The 17,960-nt window shown below is 38.9% G+C and overlaps 1 protein-coding gene across 2 annotated transcripts in view; it reads left to right on the forward strand.

The window, feature by feature from the left end:
• ARFGEF1 (ADP ribosylation factor guanine nucleotide exchange factor 1) overlaps positions 1-17,960 on the forward strand; it is a 4,299,619-nt gene that overhangs the window by 2,963,716 nt on the left and 1,317,943 nt on the right. For both annotated transcript variants that reach the window (XM_044067163.1, XR_006364243.1), the window contains exon 27: positions 496-668. In XM_044067163.1, the coding sequence (XP_043923098.1) occupies positions 496-668 (173 nt within the window). The remainder of the gene's footprint in view (positions 1-495; positions 669-17,960) is intronic.

The following is a 17,960-nucleotide window of genomic DNA, read 5'->3' on the forward strand; positions in this document are numbered from 1 at the left end:
TACCCATCCCATGGTCAATAATTATATATTTCCCCTAATGAGAATAACTGGGATAACACTGTAGATAATTTGAGAGTACCCATGCATTAGATAAAACATTTAGGAGCTACCTCTGTCTACTAGTAGTACAGGGGACATTTCTGAGGTTAATGTTCTGTTTCCCATCCATAGATCGAAGTTGCTGTTGAAAATGGATAAGGGTGAACTTTTTTTTTTAATGTGTACAGGGAGTCTTTTCCTCAGTAGTGGTACCCTCTGCAAAATAAACCTGCCCTCCAAACCATTTTATTGATGTTGCAGAAGAGGTTTAGGTCCCCAGACTGAGTATTTCTGAAGCAACTTGACTACTGATGTGCAGTAAATTCAGCAGTTGGAGAATACCTTTTATGCCAGATACAGGTCAGTTCTTAGCATGAGCAGCCTTTAAAAATAAGATCATATACTACGACTGCAATTTAACATGTGGAATATGTTCTGTTTTTGTTTATTGTTGAGGTCCCCAACCATCAGAGACATGGTAGTGCGCTGTATAGCCCAGATGGTCAATTCCCAGGCTGCTAATATTCGCTCGGGCTGGAAGAATATATTTTCTGTATTTCATTTAGCTGCTTCTGACCAGGATGAAAGTATAGTGGAATTGGCATTTCAGACAACTGGACATATAGTTAGTGAGTATTTTTTTCTTCTCTGACAACGTCACACAACATTATCTTAAGATGCAATGTCAGTGTTTCTTCTGTAGTTCTCTCTATGGTATTTTAGGAGAAGTCTTATTTTAACCCTTTGATTTAAAAAAAATGTTATATGAAAACTGTAGCCATCTGATTGCATTAAGCAAGTAAAACACTGTTTAAAATGAGACCTTATACAACTGTGCCTCACTGTGGAATTTTTTCTCCATCTGCATTTCTCTCTCACTGTATGCTTAAAGAGAGGTGGCACTCACACTGCGTGCTATAGTTAGCAGTTTCTAGATGCCACATGCACCACAATAGGAGTGTTAATTTCACACACTCAAAGAGAGCTTACCAGGTAAAAGTGCTGCTTCGGTTGATCTTGTGGATTAATTTGGTCATGTACTAAAAGAATCAAATTTGAAGAGCTGTATTATTCAAATCATTTTAACAATTTTAAAGTTATATGCCATCCTGTGATATCCACCATTAGCACTTATTGCTAGAAAATCTTTCTGATGAAGAACATAGTTGGGCCCACTTTATGATTGATATATACACACACACGCACACCTGTGGTCCATATTTTGTCATTTCATTTGCATTGTTACTGGATCATAAATAAAATAAAAAATCAGGTATATATGAGCATATATACAACCATTATCAGCCTTAAAAATTATTATGCTTAGTCTGCATAGCATAAAACTGATCTACCAGCTTCTTAAATATAAACACATCCTTGGTAAAATAGTTTAAGATAAGTATATATACATTACTATTGGGTTTCTGCCTATAATTTTGTGGCACTTCCATTAATTCAGATGAGTAAATAAATTTCACACCTGGAGTGAAGTGCTTAAAAATCAGTTTAGCATTAAAAAGCTTACTCTCTATTGTAATAAGGTAAGGTTGTCATTTCTGTAATTTGGAAAGAAGTGATGTAGAGGTATGGGTACTGTAAGAAACTGTCCATGACATAAGTATTCAGTGTAACTGTTTTGAGTTTGTTTGCTTTATGTATTTATTTGAGTGTTTTAACTGAGACAAAGCACTTATCTCAGTTGACCAATTTCAGTCTCAGTCCAGGAGTGATATAAAGTAAAGAAGTACAATTTTATATCAGTTTCATTAAGGTACAGAAATGCAGTACCATATTAATAGTATGATTCAGGATATGGTAATAAAGATAATTATTGTAAAGATTATAAAGAACAGGTATATTCAATTATATACAATTGAGACAAAGTGATAACCAGAGTATGCTATGCATTGAGAGATTTATAGCTAACTGCTGTTGGAATGAAAATACACAACAGTAGTAGTAAAATTAGGTCACCTAGCTAGAGAGATGACACTGGCATTTAGCAAGTTGCTAAAGACATGCTTTTAGATGAACACAACATTTTGGGTAAGAAGTTTATTTAAGAATGGTGGGGATAGACTTGCCCTAGTTTGTGGCCTATTGTAGAAAACAGTGAACTGCGCACTAGAGCTTGGTTTTAAAGCCTTGTAGTGCAGATGTTGATGGTCTTGATTCCAGCATTTGGCTGCTAAAGGAGAAAATGTTTGACTATGAAGAAGTTTATAAGTTTGTGAGCCCGGTAGAAGGTTATCTGTTTGTTTGACTGGGAACCACTTTGCTTGTTGTAGTGTTTCACTGTGGTGTTCTCGTTTAGGGGAGAAGGTGATGAATTTGCAAATTTTATTGGTGATTGTGGCATTTCTTATTAAGGTGTATGCTTTTAGGGAAAGACAATACTGTAGATTGGAGAGTACAATCCCTTTGCTTATTGCTCTTCTGGAGGGCTTTGAGTAAAAGTAGATTTTGTTTGTTGTCGAGGTGGAGGTTGAAGTTGCATGATGGGTCAAGCTACAGCCGGTATACTTAAATGTGTTAATATTTTCTATAGCGATGTTATTGTGCTCACTGATATTTAATGAATAGAGGTTTTGCTCAGTTTCTGTTTGGTCTTGAAAAAGTTAAGTACACGTGTTTTACTGTTAACTCAGTCAGTAAGGGAGAGGAAGTCTGACTGAAGTTCTTTTTGCAGAACTGTGAGGGATTGATTTCAGCATTATAAGACCAAATCATCAGCATAAACTAGTAGGGGGTAGGTGAGGTAACTCAAAGGGGCAATTTGTTGATATAGATGGAGAATAGAAAGGGTGCAAGTATTGGGTCTTGTGACAGCCTATGTCTATGTTTGGCTGAAGGTGAAAAATTGAACTGAACTTTGACACAGGAGTAACAGTCTGAAAGATAATTTTGGAACTATGGTAGGACATAAGAGCTAATGCCTATGTCCTGTAGTTGGTGAAAGAGAATGCTGTGATCTACTGAAACTCAAACCAATCAGTGTATGAAGATGGAATGATCATCAGAAACAAGTTGCTTAATTACATCAATAGTTTATTTTAATCCACTTACGAATAGTCACCCATATACAGTAAAAAATGCAGAAGCAATATGTTTTTCTATCTCAAACTTCATGTTATCAATTAGTTTGATATTATTTATTCCATTTGCCTTTTATGTAAATTTGTATCATATTTTTAGTAAAAAACAAAGTTCTCTTAAGATGTAATGCCTGTCCGGTAACTTATGCTTTCTAAAATTTATAATTTAGCTCTCCTTAATTTTAAAACACTTAAGATAGAAATATATTCATTCATACCTTGTCCTGTAGCTGCATCTAACTTTAGTTGCCACACTAATTCCCTGTATTTGAGAAAGTTTTCCCATCTTCCCCCTCTAGGATCTTTCAGTACCTTGTACAACCTGTAAGTTTGTACTTAATAGTCTTTTTCCCTCTACATCATAACAAATGTCTAAATAAAGCATTATTGTTGTTCATTTTACTAATGTCATATAGATATTCATATATCATCTTCTTTTGGTAGTGTTCAATCTTTTCTACATAAAATACCTAAGCAGTTTGGCAGACTGCAACTTATACGACTCCTGATGTAGCACATTTTTTTGTAGAATTTAATCTCAAGCAGTGATCATTATACTTAATAGGTAATGTGTCTCCCTCCAACACGTTTACAAAAAATTACATATCCTACATTTCTGTGTCCCCATTTTGTTGGAGCTTGGTCCTGTGAAACCAGTCACTTGATTTTTAGCATCAGTTTTTTTTTTTTTTTTCAAATTCATTTTCCGATTCCGACTCCTTTATATACAAAAGTGGGTTTGTCTCCCACTATTTTTATAATATAGTGTCCATTTTTACAGATGACATAACTGTGGAAGCATGGTGGTATTTAGGTGAAATGGCAGTGGAGTTTTTAACTAGATTATTTAATGAAATCTTGGAAAGTGAGAGGATGCCTGAGGAATGGAGGAAAAGCGTTTTGTTACCGATTTTTAAGAATAAGGGTGATGTGCAGAGCTGTAGCAACTACAGAGGAATTAAATTGATCAGTCACAGCATGAAGTTATGGAGAATAGTAGTGGAAGCTAGGTTAAGAAGGGAGGTGATGATTAGTGATCAGCAGTATGGTTTCATGCCAAGAAAGAGAACTACAGATGTGATGTTTGCTCTGAGAGTGTTGATGGAGAAGTACAGAGCAGGTCAGAAGGAGTTGCATTGTGTCTTTGTGGACTTAGAGAAAGCATATGACAGAGTGCCTAGAGAGGAGTTGTGGTATTGTATGAGGAAGTTGGGAGTGTAAGAGAAGTATGTAAGAGTGGTACAGGATATATACGAGGGTAGTGTGACAGCGGTGAGGTCTGCGATGGGAGTGATGGATGCGTTTAAGGTGGAGTTGGGGTTACATCAAGGATCAGCTCTGAGCCCTTTCTTATTTGCAATGTTGATGAACAGGTTGACAGACGAGATCAGACAGGAGTCCCCGTGGACTATGATGTTTGCAGATGACATTGTGATCTGTAGTGAGAGTAGGGAACAGGTGGAGGAGACCCTGGAGATGTGGAGATGTGCTCTAGAGAGAGAAGACGAATGAAGGTCAGCAAGACTAAGACAGAATATATGTGTGTGAATGAGAGGGAGGATAGAGGAATGGTGAGGATGCAGGGAGTAAAGGTGGCGAAGGTGGATTAGTTTAAATACTTGGGATCAACAGTTCAGAGTAATAGTGAGTGTGGAAGAGAGGTGAAGAAGAGAGTACAGGCAGGATGGAGTGGGTGGAGAAGAGTGTCAGGAGTGATTTGTGACAGACGAGTACCAGTAAGACTGAAAGGGAAGGTCTACAAGAGGGTAGTGAGACCAGCTGTGTTATATGGGTTGGAGACAGTGGCATTGACAAAAAGGCAGGAGTCAGAGCTGGACGTGGCAGAGTTAAAGATGTTAAGATTTGCACTGGGTGTGACGAGGGTGGACAGGATTAGGAATAAGTATATTAGAGGTCAGCCCAGGTTGGAAGGTTTGGAGACAAAGTCAGAGAGGCAAGATTATGTTGGTTTGGACTTGCTGAGGAGGGATGCAGAGTATATTGGGAAAAAGATGCTAAGGATGAAGCTGCCAGGTAACAGGAAACGAGGAAGGCCTAAGATAAGGTTTATGGATGTGGTGAGAGAGGACATGCAGGTGGTTGGTGTGACAGAGCAAGCTGCAGAGGACAGGAAGAAATGAAAACAGATGATCCGCTGTGGTGACCCCTAATGGGAGAGCCGAAAGAAGAAGAAGTGTCCATTTTAAAAATAGCCAAATTTCTTTGCATAATTTTCCTAAATGTTTCAGAGCTCCCACTGTATTGTAGGACCATAACCTTTTGATAATTGTTTTTATTTCCATTGCCTTCATTTTCTTTTCCAGACTATGGTGAATCACATTTGACCAAAATAAGTTTCAACTTCCCTGTCCTTTCTTTAAGTATCGCATCCCTAATTTTTTTTCAGTGTTTTGTCAGGGTAATCTCTCTATTTAATCATCTCACACAAAATCTCAATTTCCTCTTCAAACCAATCATCCACTGAAATCATTCTAGACAACCTGACCATTTGACCTTCAACTAGGTTATTTTTTCTGAAAGATGTGATAGTTACTACTATAGTGCACGTAGGAATCTTTTTTCTTTATGTTTTAAACTTGAAACTAATGGAATTTTTTATAAGTTGCACATCAGCATAATTATCCTGTAACATGTGAGAAAAGTGAACTTTAAAAAAATCACTGTAGAATTAATGTATTCAATAAATGACCTTGGTTTGATGTCTATCTCTTTCCCAAAATACATATATTATCTAAAAACCTGAAATATTTAGTCAAACATTTAAACTAGCATGAGTTAAATACATATTAATTTTCCCATTTCCACATGACTGTATTGGCAAAAATGGGTGCTCATGTCGCATCCATTGTTTCTCCTTCGAAATTAAAAAATAAAATATTTTTTTAATACAGTCTCCTTAAGGTCAGTAACCAATTTCAACCTTCTGGAATCAGTAAACTCACAGATCATGAGATCCTCTCTAAGCCATACTAATCCTAAATCATGTGGAATGCATCTAAACAAATCAGTAATCTGCTAGCTACTTATGTTTCTTTATTACTAATTCTTCTATTTGTTACAAGTACCTATTGCTCTCTATTTATTGTATGTTTTGTTCTTTACTGTAAACTCAATTTACTCAGTTACAAGGACCTATTTGCTCTATTTTTATTGTATGTCATTTTTTTTTACTGTATACTCAATTACTCTGGTATGTTTGCTCATTTTTTTACTTGTGGAGCTTTTCTCCCTGGGCCTCCACTGAAAAAGGACCTGTGTCCAATCAGAATTTCCCGGTAAACAAATATAAATAAATAAATAACACTGATACTGAGGAATGAAACATCAGTTTCCCATATATTATCAACAGTTTTCAAATCATGCCAACAGTCTTTTGAAATGTGGGAATGCAGACTTATAAATGGTTTTAGAAGTCCATCAGTAAAAATTTCTATTGAATACGTTTTAGACCCTTGAGTGGCCACTATGAGTCTTGGGGGGGGGAATCATTCATGCTTATAATGAATTTTAGCTATTCCAGAAACAGATGGAACTTTTGTATTCTTGATGTGCAAAAATTGGTATTCCTATTTACTTATTGCATCAGATAATCATGTAAAAACGTGTTTCTTTTTATATGCTATGTGAATTTCGTTAAGTGATACTGAAATGTATTTTTCCTCATCACATAGCATATTCATTATTTTACCATAATACATTGGGTTCTCCATTGTAACAGTACCCCCACCCTCATATGGTTTCATCACTCTGATACTTCTGTTATTAGATATACTCTTCAATAGTGACCATTCATCCTTCTTTAAATTTGTTTCATGATATATTTTTACTTTTAAAAACTCTTCATAAAACTCAAATTCACAAACTCTTTCAAAAATCTGAATGATGTAATTGAAAGGGAGATTGTAGATTCTCAAAGTTTTGAACGTTTTATCCTCTCATATTTGAATGCTGTCCATCTTTAAATAAATGAGCTAAGTTGATTTTGAATAATTTTAACTCAAATCAGTGTCAACCAAATCATCTTGGTTATAAGGAACAAATGTAAAGCCTTTCCCAACAAGGTAACATGCAGATTTGAGATATTTGAAGTGCTGTAATTGTAAATATGGTAACTATTGCAAGTATATTTAATACCATTATTCTCCATGGTAATGTCTGAAACATTTTAGGAAAATTATACAAATTTTACAAAGAAACAGGGCTATTTTTAAAATGGTCATGAGTATTAGAAAAAATAGCAAGAGACAAACCCTTTTTTTGTGTATAAAAGGGATAGGGATCTGAAAAACGAATTTAAAAAAGCCTGGCATTAAAAATCAAGTGACTGATTTCATAGGGCCAAGTTCCAACAAAATGGGGATGTAGAAGTTTGGGATATGTAACTTTTGTAAATATGTTTTGGTGGGGAACACATTGCTTTTTAAGTATAGTGATCATTACTTGAGATTAAATTCTCAGCAAATTGTGATACACTAGAAATTGTATATAGTGCAGTCTGTCAAGACTGCCTAGGTTTTTACGTAGGAAAGACTAAACACCCCTAAAGAAGGTGATATATGAACACATTATATGACATTAGTAAAATGAACAACAGTAATGCTTTATTTAGACATTCATTATTATGTAGGGAGGAAAAGAATATTAAATACAAATCTGCAGTGTTGGACATGATTTTAAAAGACCCTAGAGGGGGAGGATGGGAAAACTTTCTTGAATACAATGTTCAATGCATCTACAGGACCAAGTGTAAGCAAACATATTTCTGTCTTAAGTGTTTTAAAATTAAAGAAAGCTAAGTTATACATTTTATGAAGCATATGTTACTGGACAGGCATTACATCTTAAGTGAACGTTAGTTTTTGTTAAAGAACATATGGTACAAATTTGCACAAAAGGCAAATGAAATATGTTTTACAAAATTTCTTTTAAATTATATCAGACTTACAGACTTAAAAACGTATTGTTTCTACATTTTTTCAGTAGCTTTCTCGTGCACCTTATCATCAATTTGGATTAACAATGTTGTGATCTAATATATTGAAAACCTTAGAAAGGTGTCTAAAATGTAACTTGTTAGATGTCCTTTGTGCATTCCTAAGAGAATTTCAACTGTGAGAGTTCTTAATGCTGTTAGTGTGCTGTGACTTGAGTACACTCTTTGCTGTTTGGATGAGATGTGGCTGTAATTATCAATTTATCTGGGTATAGGTGAATTGTTTGTATTTTGCCAAGGGTGAGTAAAATGAAGGTTGGGTGAGAGTGAGAAACTGTCACTTAAGAAGAGGTTTACTATAACAAGTTTCCAGGTGTTTGGCATGTTATTTTGTGTTAAGCAAAGGAAGTGTATATGTTGGAGTGGAGGGCTGATGAATTCTCTGCAGTAGTAAATGAGCCATTGAATGAGGCCATGTACTCCAGGGGGGCTGTTGATTCTTAATTGTTCAAGGAGAATGACTACATTTTTGATTTTAATACATAGAAAGTGAAAGAGAGGGATTTGTGGGGGAGGCTTTGGTGAATTAGTTGGTTGGGCATATGGTAGTGAAATAAACTGAAGAGTGGTTACTAAATTCTGAGAGAAAATATAAAGGAAAGAATGCAATTCTACTGTTATTTAGTAGATGCAGGATTGTTTCTTCCTTTTAGTCTGTTTACCTCTCTGTAGAACTGTTTCAGTGTGCTGATTATGGAGTTATGTTTTGATTTAATAAACTGACCTTTATGACTTGTTATATATTCCTTTGACTTGTTTTGAAGATGAGTAAGCTGTTTCTATTATCAAGAGTTGGGTTAACTTTCCATGTATTCCATGCCTCATCCCTAAGTTGTTGCACTTACATAGGAATGTGGTGTACATGTTTTATGAAACACATACAAAAATAACCGAGGAAGAATTAATTGCCTCAGCTGAGATCTGATCCTAATCCTTTGACATACTGTTCTGGCACAGCTGAAGCATGTAATTATTTTCCATTTGTGCTTGCATGTATTTCATCCATTGTCCTTCAGTTGAAGTGATTTATTTATGCTATGTAAAAGAATTATTAAACAAACATTTCTGCTGTTTAAAGTATACCCACTGTGTACTCTGCATTTTGTCTTTGGTCAGTAGGTAGCCATTTTCCTTATGTGTTGTTGTGAATATAAGTAAAATGTCTTCCAGACTTTGTGGCTTAGAAATCTGACTTACGTAACTCATTTTTGAGTAAAAAAAGGGACATTGATGAGACCAGGCAGGAAAGGATAGGAATACATGGCTGTTGCTTTTTGACCAGTTGGGGGAGGGGCAGTGTGGAAAGTGCTGTGGCCTGCTTTATTAGCAGTGTCTACTGAGGGGTAGGTGTATCACTCACATTAGTGGTCCTAATGCCTGATTAGTCTGTGTTTCGCTAGGACAGGTTACTCTGACATTGGGTTGACATCTATATGCATGCATGCTGCCTTTAACAGCAGCACATAGGGGAGCTCACAAAGCTGCCACTGAGAAGAAAGTTAAGCAAGTCTGCAGGATCTCCAGACTGGCCCACTCCCTGACACCCAGTTGTAATCACTCAAGGCAGGAATTAGGCTGATTAAGCTCACCTGTCGGGTAATGAATGAGTTGGAGTGCTCGCTGTCTCTGTCTATCTATTGAGCCTGGCTGTTATACTTGGAGGAAAGAGAATGAGACAATTCCTCTGGACTGGGGGTGGGGGGTGGGGGTAGGAATTACTATACTGCAAATGTATACATTTCCAAACTAGCTTAGTATGTTGGTTGGTTGTATTTTGTGCCAACCAGGGCAGGTGCTTTCTTTGCAGTCTTGCTTTTATGTAGTGATTTAACATTTCCTGTGGTGACTGTTTTGATGTCTCTAGGGAGTTATAACTGTTGGCTCTTTTATCTGTCAACTGTCCATCCATCTGTCTGTCTCTCTCTCTCTTTGTCTTGCAGTACTTTCATCTTCTCGACAGTCAGTGGTGACAATCTCTCTTGTACACTGGGTGGGCTAACTTTGTCTTTCTTTGTTGTTGAAGTTTGTACATTTTCAGGGGATCTGTCAGGTCCTTGGAAAAAGTCAGATTTGTAATTTATTGATTTTTATAATGTGCATTAACATAGTTGCATCAAAGTGTGTAGAGCATGGTATATAGATATTAAATTACCAAAGTCTTATGCTAAGTATACTGAATAAAATGCTAACATTTGTAAACCAAGTAAAAAATATATACTTTATACAAAACAACAAGAAAGCTATGCAGTTTGCTACTCTTTCAAAATTAAATATAAGGGAAATAGAATTCCCATGTGTAGATATTTCTTAACAAATTCAGTGTTTTCCTTTAACCTAGTTCACAGCAGTCTCAAGTGAAAAAATTCAAAACCGCAAGTTTTTTTTTTTGTCCAGCACTTGAAAATATCTTCCACAAGTGCCATTGAATGTTCAGCACTGGGCCCGACAATAATCAGCATAAAAAATAGTACAGTAGGAACATCAGTACTTGGTCCAGCAAGCGTCAAGGCAGCATCATTAACATTCAGGAAAAACTGTGGAGTGCTTGCACACACAAGCAATTAAAATTCTGGTGATAAACAACAACTGTCCCTAAATAGACTGTTTTTTGGATGATAACGCTGTCTGTTTATAAATACCTGTATCTCCAAACTGATTCAACAGTTTTCTATCATGTATGACTGTTTATGCAACACCTTTAGATTGGACTTCCTACCCTCAATGGCAATGGAGCAGTTGTATCTTGAATATTAATGAAAAAAATGAAATTGTTTTATGTCATTTTTGACCCTCAACATGTAAAAAAGTTTCACTTTTGTACAGAAATGCATGCAGGTATTCAGAAACAGTGCATAGCAGGAAACAAAACAGCATGATGAATGGTGGCACACAGGAAGGAGGTGATTTGAAGGCATATGTAATGTGATGTGGGAGCAACAGGGCGGTCTTCATAGTATGCAAGTAATTACATAATGGAATGCAAATGAGACTATGCATGTAACAAAATCAGACATGAAGGAGTATTTCAGAGATACATAAATGCAGTTCTGCAACTCCTAGTGCCCATTTGTTCTGAATGGCAGGATTTCTCAGGAGCTTCATTGAAGCTCATATGCTAGGAATAGCAGCCTCCTTATCTTAACAGCAAAGTTAGTGGTCGCTCCTGGATCCTGTGCTCACAACATTGCATGGTGTCATCCTTCACTTTGCAGATGGGTCTGCCACTGGCTAACATTTCTTCCCCTCCCCAACCAGGAGATTGTCAACCACAGTCTGGCAGTTGTGACAGAAAATTAAGGCTATGAGTGTTTAATGAGATGGTTCCTGTAGTCCAGAGTCTGATTCCCTCAGTATCCATTTGCCTGCTGTGTGACTCTGATCAAGTCAGTTAATCATACAGTGCTCTGGGCGATTTGGAAATTGGATTAGGCTCCTCAGTGGTCTCTTACATGTACCTTATGCCAAGGAAATACCTATGATTCGCTGCTGTGTAGTCAGAGAAACATATGGGCGTTAGTGGACATGTGTTGACCAAACATGGAATCAAGGTGGATGCATGGACAACCCATCTCTGTATACATGAAAGTTTGTTTAGCGTTAACTATCCTTGCTATGGGTTCCTTTCATATCCTGACAAGGGGTTATGTTAATTTGAGAAGCATCTGCCTCAACAGATACTACACCAGTTCCTTAGTGCAGTGCTGCAGCATGTGAAGGAGCATATATGGTTTCCAAGGACAGCAGAGGACAGAATCAACACTGTGCAGGCATTTGACAACATTTCCCATTTTCTTGAGAGCTCTGAGGCCATTGATTACACCCATATTGCCACCAATGCCTCATCTGCTCTGTACAGTATCCACTGCATTGACTGGAATGGCTTACACTTCATCACCCTCCAGGTGGTATATAGTACACTATTTATTGTGTGTCTGTGCACTACCCTGCAGTTCCCATGATTCCCATTTGTAATGCACATATGAGTTGTATCAGCATTACATGAAGGACTGAGGGTAACTTTCCACAGGTTTACTTATTTGATAGGTGCAAGTGCTGCCAGGTACAAAGGCCAGGATGTATTTCCCAAGTAAGCAAACAACAAGTTACTTGTTGTGTTCTCCCCTGTTATGTGTTGCAGGGGATGCTGGATATGTCTTGGAGCCATGGATGATGGCTCCCTGTCTTCCACATCTAACACCCAGTCAACAAAGAATAAAATAAAAAAAAAAACTCCAGGCCATGGCTGAGATGGTGTACATGCATTCTCTAATGCTGAACATTGTCTATTATGTGTTCAGACTCCTAAAGGGACACTTCTCTGCTTGAATATGTCTAGTGCCACATTGCAATATGCACCTGTAACCTATAGTCATTTGTATACACTATGTACCATCTTACACAATATGACAGTATGCAAGCTAATACAATTTGGAACATTTTAACAGCAGATGAGAAGTCAGGCACAGACTTGTCAGAAGAACCATGGGCAGCATCATCCCATGCAAGACAGAGATGGTGCAGTGTTCTACTGCAATGGCAAGGAGGAGGTGTATGTTTAGAAGCAATGGGCCATGGTGAAGCCAACACAGAATAAAACTGATGCATGCGTTATCACATCTAGACTATACATTACAGTGCATTGACTAGCCACTCAGTACATCAGACATTACGATATCCACGCAAGTCAGAAGGTTGGCAGGGCACATTTTTCATTATTTGTACAGGTGGAATGGTGGACATTAACAGGTGACAGCAATGCTACCTTATGGGTAAAGGTGACAGGAGGTAGAAGTGGTAGTATTCAGGCAGCTAGCATGTTGGGGGGGGGGTCAGGAACTACATCCTCTAGTGGTACGGTGGACCTGCCAGTTTGTGAACATTGTCCATGTATACTATATGGCCCTGCAGTGTCAGAGCTTGATGCATTACGCATTAGGGATAGTGAAGTACTTCAGGAGCATATATGGGAATCCCAGGGTGGTGTCCCTTGTAAATGGATAGTGTCCACAAAATGAGTGATGCCCATGGAAAGAGGTGGTGCTATGCAAGCCAGTAGAGGATTGAGAGGATATGAAGCTGTGGGAATCAGAGCAGGTGCAGCTGGCTTAGTGAAGCATTTGGGTTGGAGCCTAATGAGTGTCACAGGCCATGAGTCAGATATTGGCTGTGCCTGGGTGTGGTAACTGCTGTGGCCAGGGTCAACAGCTGTGCAGCCCCTGGAAAAGTGTGTGCCATCTACGTAAGGCCCCAACCCATGACCATGCATCTCACATCTGGACTCCTGCACAGCCATGGCTGATGTTCTTCATCTCACATTGCAGCCGGTCAAGGCGCATTTGACTGACATCAGGGCCAGGGGTACAAAATGCATGACCGACGCTATCATATCCTCAGTTTTTTTTTTTGTCGCATGTGCAAAGCAGCAAGTGCAGTTGCGCTTGTTTCTGAGATTTTTTTTTTTTTTTCAGTTCAAGACCGAGTTCAAAGTTTGTGTTCACTTTTTTTTTTTTTTGCCTTTTTTTTTTTTGATGTTCAGAAAAATCCGAGGAAAAGTTCAATTTGTGTTCTTGTGGATAGAGATAAACAGATACTTTGTAGATTTTATCATATTATTTGTATTCCTAGGTGCTTAGGGCCTGCTGTTGTGCTTGTTGCACGTTTTTTGTGCTAGATTCAATAAGGTTGGATAAGTTAGTTGGGAAGCGGTTGTTTTAGTTGGATATAGGGAAGCCCGGAATGCGGCCCGATGGCCGCCCGCTCCAGCGCAAGCAGCAAAACAGTTAGAACCGCAACCTAGAAGAAGAACCTGTACCGGACGCCTGGTTCTCGGGAGGTGGTGGAGGTGGTTTGAGGGATTCTTTGTGTTCCTTCTGTGTGAGACCTTATTATTGCAAGATGTGGATGTGGCCTCAGGGGGCAGGCAGGGGGGGCTGGGGTTACTTCTCTCCCCTAGGCCCTCCCTTCCTGGCTAGGCCCTCTGGCTCTCTCTCTGTTTCCTTCAGCTTCGGCCAGGTTTAGCTCAGGGCCAGGTTACCCAGCTCTGGCTTCTCCCTAGCCCCAAGAAGCATATGCCCAAATGGCAAAGATTTGATTTCTTTTGATAGGGGTTCTTTCCCCTCCTAGATAAGACTTCTGATAAGGAGCCTTCTTTAGGTAGGAGCCTTAGCTTCAGATGTTTGTTTCAGGCTTCAGATTGGCTGAAGAGTTTGGGAGTTCTTAGCTTTCTCTGATCTGGATTCTGATGTTTCTGACTCTGATTCTTCTCCTCCTCCTTTTTTTCTTTTTCTCTTTTCTCAGGATGATCTTGGAGCATTTTTTTTTCTGAGGATTGGGTTTCAGGAAAGGCTTTGGAGGATTTTTTTTTATTTTTTTGTTTTACTTATTTATTACTCCTTTTTTGGATGTCTCCTGTTTTGGATGTAGTTTGATATTTTAATACAGATTCTTTTCTTAATCTCTTGCCTTGCCTCCCTTCTTGTTAAGGCTTGTAGGTATTCATAAGTTTCTTTTAAGAGTCCTGGCTTTTTAAGAGAAAGAGGGGGCCAGGGCAAAAGGGTTTAAAGGGCCTGTGGTAAAAGTTTTAAAGTGTCAGACAAGAAGAATCCGACTGACAAGAGATAGAAAAGGCCCTTGCCTTCCTGGGATGTTTAAACATGAGGGCTTATTCTTGGGCCTTGCTATGAATTAACATTCTCCTTAACTTCCTCTGAAATACTCTAATCGCTTTCTAGATAGGCAGAAGGTATGTAAAGAGTTGCAAGATTTAGTACATGTTTTTTTCTCAACAGGTAATTTTCTTTTGGCAAGGTTTTGATGCTGGTACAGGCCTTTGCCTCTCAGCCAGGTGAAGTTCTGCCAGCTGCCACCTAGGAGGCTTGCCTGAGGTCAGTTCAGAATTTGTCTGACCATGTTAAAGTTTTTTTTTTAATTTGTCTTTTGCAATCTGACCATTTTGGTTGGGGTTGAAAACAATGTTTATGTGTTGTTTGGTTCTCCTGTTGAGGCAGTGTTTGGTAAAATCCTAGACAAAGGGTAGAGTAAAGAGTTTGTTAGGTAAAGGTTTAGTCTGTAGTGTACTTTGTAAGGGTTGTGTTCTTAGCTAGGGTAGGATCTTCTTAAGATTCCCAGTCTAGGGGTGGGCAGGGGCGTTCAGGAGAAGGCCTTGGGCTCTTTCCTGCACAGTCTTCCTGCAGGCAGGGGTCAGTCCTTTTGGAAAGTCTAAACAGTTCAGCCTCTGCAAGCTTTCAGTGCCTTCTCCCTTCAGAGAAAGGTGGACAGGCCCAATGAGAAATTTTGTTTTGTGGGTTGACCTTTTATGGAGTTGAGGAGCATTGGGGCCACTATCAGGTTTTACAACCCACATTTGGGGTTTTTTAAGCCTCAGAGGTTTATTTCCATAGCTTCCAACAACACATGGCAAATAACAGGCAATTCCCAATTTTCTCCAAATAAATTCTACAGGCACCAGAAGTGGGCCTGCCAAGCTGAGGGAGAAATAGGGAGAATATGTCTCAGAAGTGCCTAGGAGACAGTCAGGTGGTCACCAATTTTGAAGTTATCTATCCTCTTCACTTTTCTTTATCTTCTTTCCTCTGAATTCTGGATCTGCAGGATCACAACAGTGATTGGGCAATCCTCAACAAGGAACTGGGACATGTTCCTTCCATGCTCCTTCATGGGCCGTTGGACTTGGATCTACATCACTATCAGTTTGGAGCCATGCATTTTCTCACTGGCTACTCTCTGAGCCAATTCATAAGTTTATCTTCTGCGGCCTTGCACTAGTTTTCTTCTGGCTCCCATCTCAGTTTAGTTAAGTTCACGCTCATCTCTCCCTTTTTAGGCTGGCTTCTTCTTTAGTTTTCTCAGAAGGAAGAGAGGAGCAGTGATCTAATCCTTCTGGCTCATTTGCAGTGCTAAGATGCTTCCTCATTTGGAAAAATATCTATAAAGTCTAGTCTAGTACCCTCTCAGGATTCGTGCTTTCTAAATGTGAGACTGACCCCAGCGGCCCAGATGGCTTTTTCTTTACAAACTGAAAGCACTTTTCCTCTGGGACAATTGCACTCCATCAACACAACCTTTTCAAGAGTTACTTCTTCAAACTATCTCCTTCAAGCCTTCTTCCCAGATCAAGGAAGCATGCCAATGGCCATCTGAATAACTGATCAGGGGGTCTGGGAAATATCAATGCTGGACTGCCACATGAAAATTCAAAAATGGCAAACTGTATTGCTTTAACAAAGGATACCTGTACACAAATAATGGACACTATCACCTAAAAATAGGGACCACACACTGCCAAAGATTGGACAGACAGTCAATGAAAGGTGGGACTCTCTTACAGTTTTGTGGAGACTCATCAGGATTGAACAAGTGGTCAAGAGACAAGCCGCATGGAGAGTGAAATTAAGACATATAAACATGAAGGAGATGTTAGCAGGGGGACACAATATCAAGTCAAGGTGGAGTCATGTAGTTCAGCACTTAGCAAGGACATTCATTACAACAACAAAGGGCAGGTGTGCAACATCAACAGACAACACAACTGTAAGTTTGATCTTCATACACAAAAGGGGTGTGCAAGCAATCTTCAGGCTAGACACAGGAATCAGTTTAAAGAGGACTCAAGCCAAGGTTGCACAGCTCAATTCTTCATCCAAGGTTTCTGGAGTTAGCACAGTTTGGGGATTTTCAGGTAGCTCAGCAGTCCCCTGGATCCATAGCAGATCATTATGACTCCTCATGCAAGAACCATTGGAAGTACAGTTGAACCAGGAACTCCAGACATCCAAAGTTTTGCAGTGGATCAGCTTTCCATCACTTGGTTGGTTTTTTTTCTCCAAGGGCTCATCCACATGCTTCTCCTCTATGCCTTTCCACTTCTCTTCATTTTCCACAAACCACTTCTGCCTTTAATAGCTCCTGGGCAAGGATGTTTTTTCGGTACCCATTAATTTGACCAGCAGGCACTTCAAGATTGGAGGCCTCAGATTGGAGGACACTGGTAGAAGCTCAGAAGTAGCCTACCAGGCTCCATCACCTGTCACCAGAGGACCACCTGTTGGCCTCCTGTATTCACCTTTGAACTCAACCTTCAGTCCATAGCTCCTAACCATGGCTAACAGGGCCTTCAATGTTGTTGTCAACTCCAGTGTAATGCATGTTCCATTTTTAGATTTGAAATTAGGAGGAGAGATGATTTTTTTGAGTTTGATTTATTTGTTTTTGGGGCTCTTGAGAAAGATTTTTTTTGTTGTTTTGCAAGATTTTGTGTGATGTTCTAAAAAAGTATGTGCAGTGCTCTTCAGGTTTGTCTTTCTCTTTTATTAAAGTTCATCTTTCTTTCTTTCTTATCCTTTTAATTCTCAATTTGTTCTTTTAAGAAGAAGATGACACCCACCATTGGTTTTTCCCTAATCTTCATATAAGAATTTCCCGCCATATAATTTTCATCCCACTAGATCTCCCTGTGTTCTGATATGGCTTATAGGAGCACTGCACAAAGCAATTACCACTGGACTCATGGCTGCAGCAATAGATGCCATATGAGCTACCAGTGATCTGAGCATGGGGATTTGTTCCAAGTTCCTGTGTGCAACATCACTTTGCATGCATTGCAGGTCATTCTACAGTCCATGCATCTGTTATTTGCCCTCATGCAGGCCATGCAGCATGCTTGCCATATCTGCCATTCTGTGTGTGTGTGTGTGTGTGTGTGTGTGTGTGTGTGTGTGTGTGTGTGTGTGTGTGTGTGTGTGTGTGTGTGTGTGTGTGTGTGTGTGTGTGTCTGGATGACTGACTTACACATC

The sequence above is a fragment of the Protopterus annectens genome, chromosome 3.part1 (genome assembly GCF_019279795.1).
Source record: "Protopterus annectens isolate FY-2018-M chromosome 3.part1, PAN1.0, whole genome shotgun sequence".
Lineage (NCBI taxonomy): Eukaryota > Metazoa > Chordata > Ceratodontiformes > Protopteridae > Protopterus > Protopterus annectens.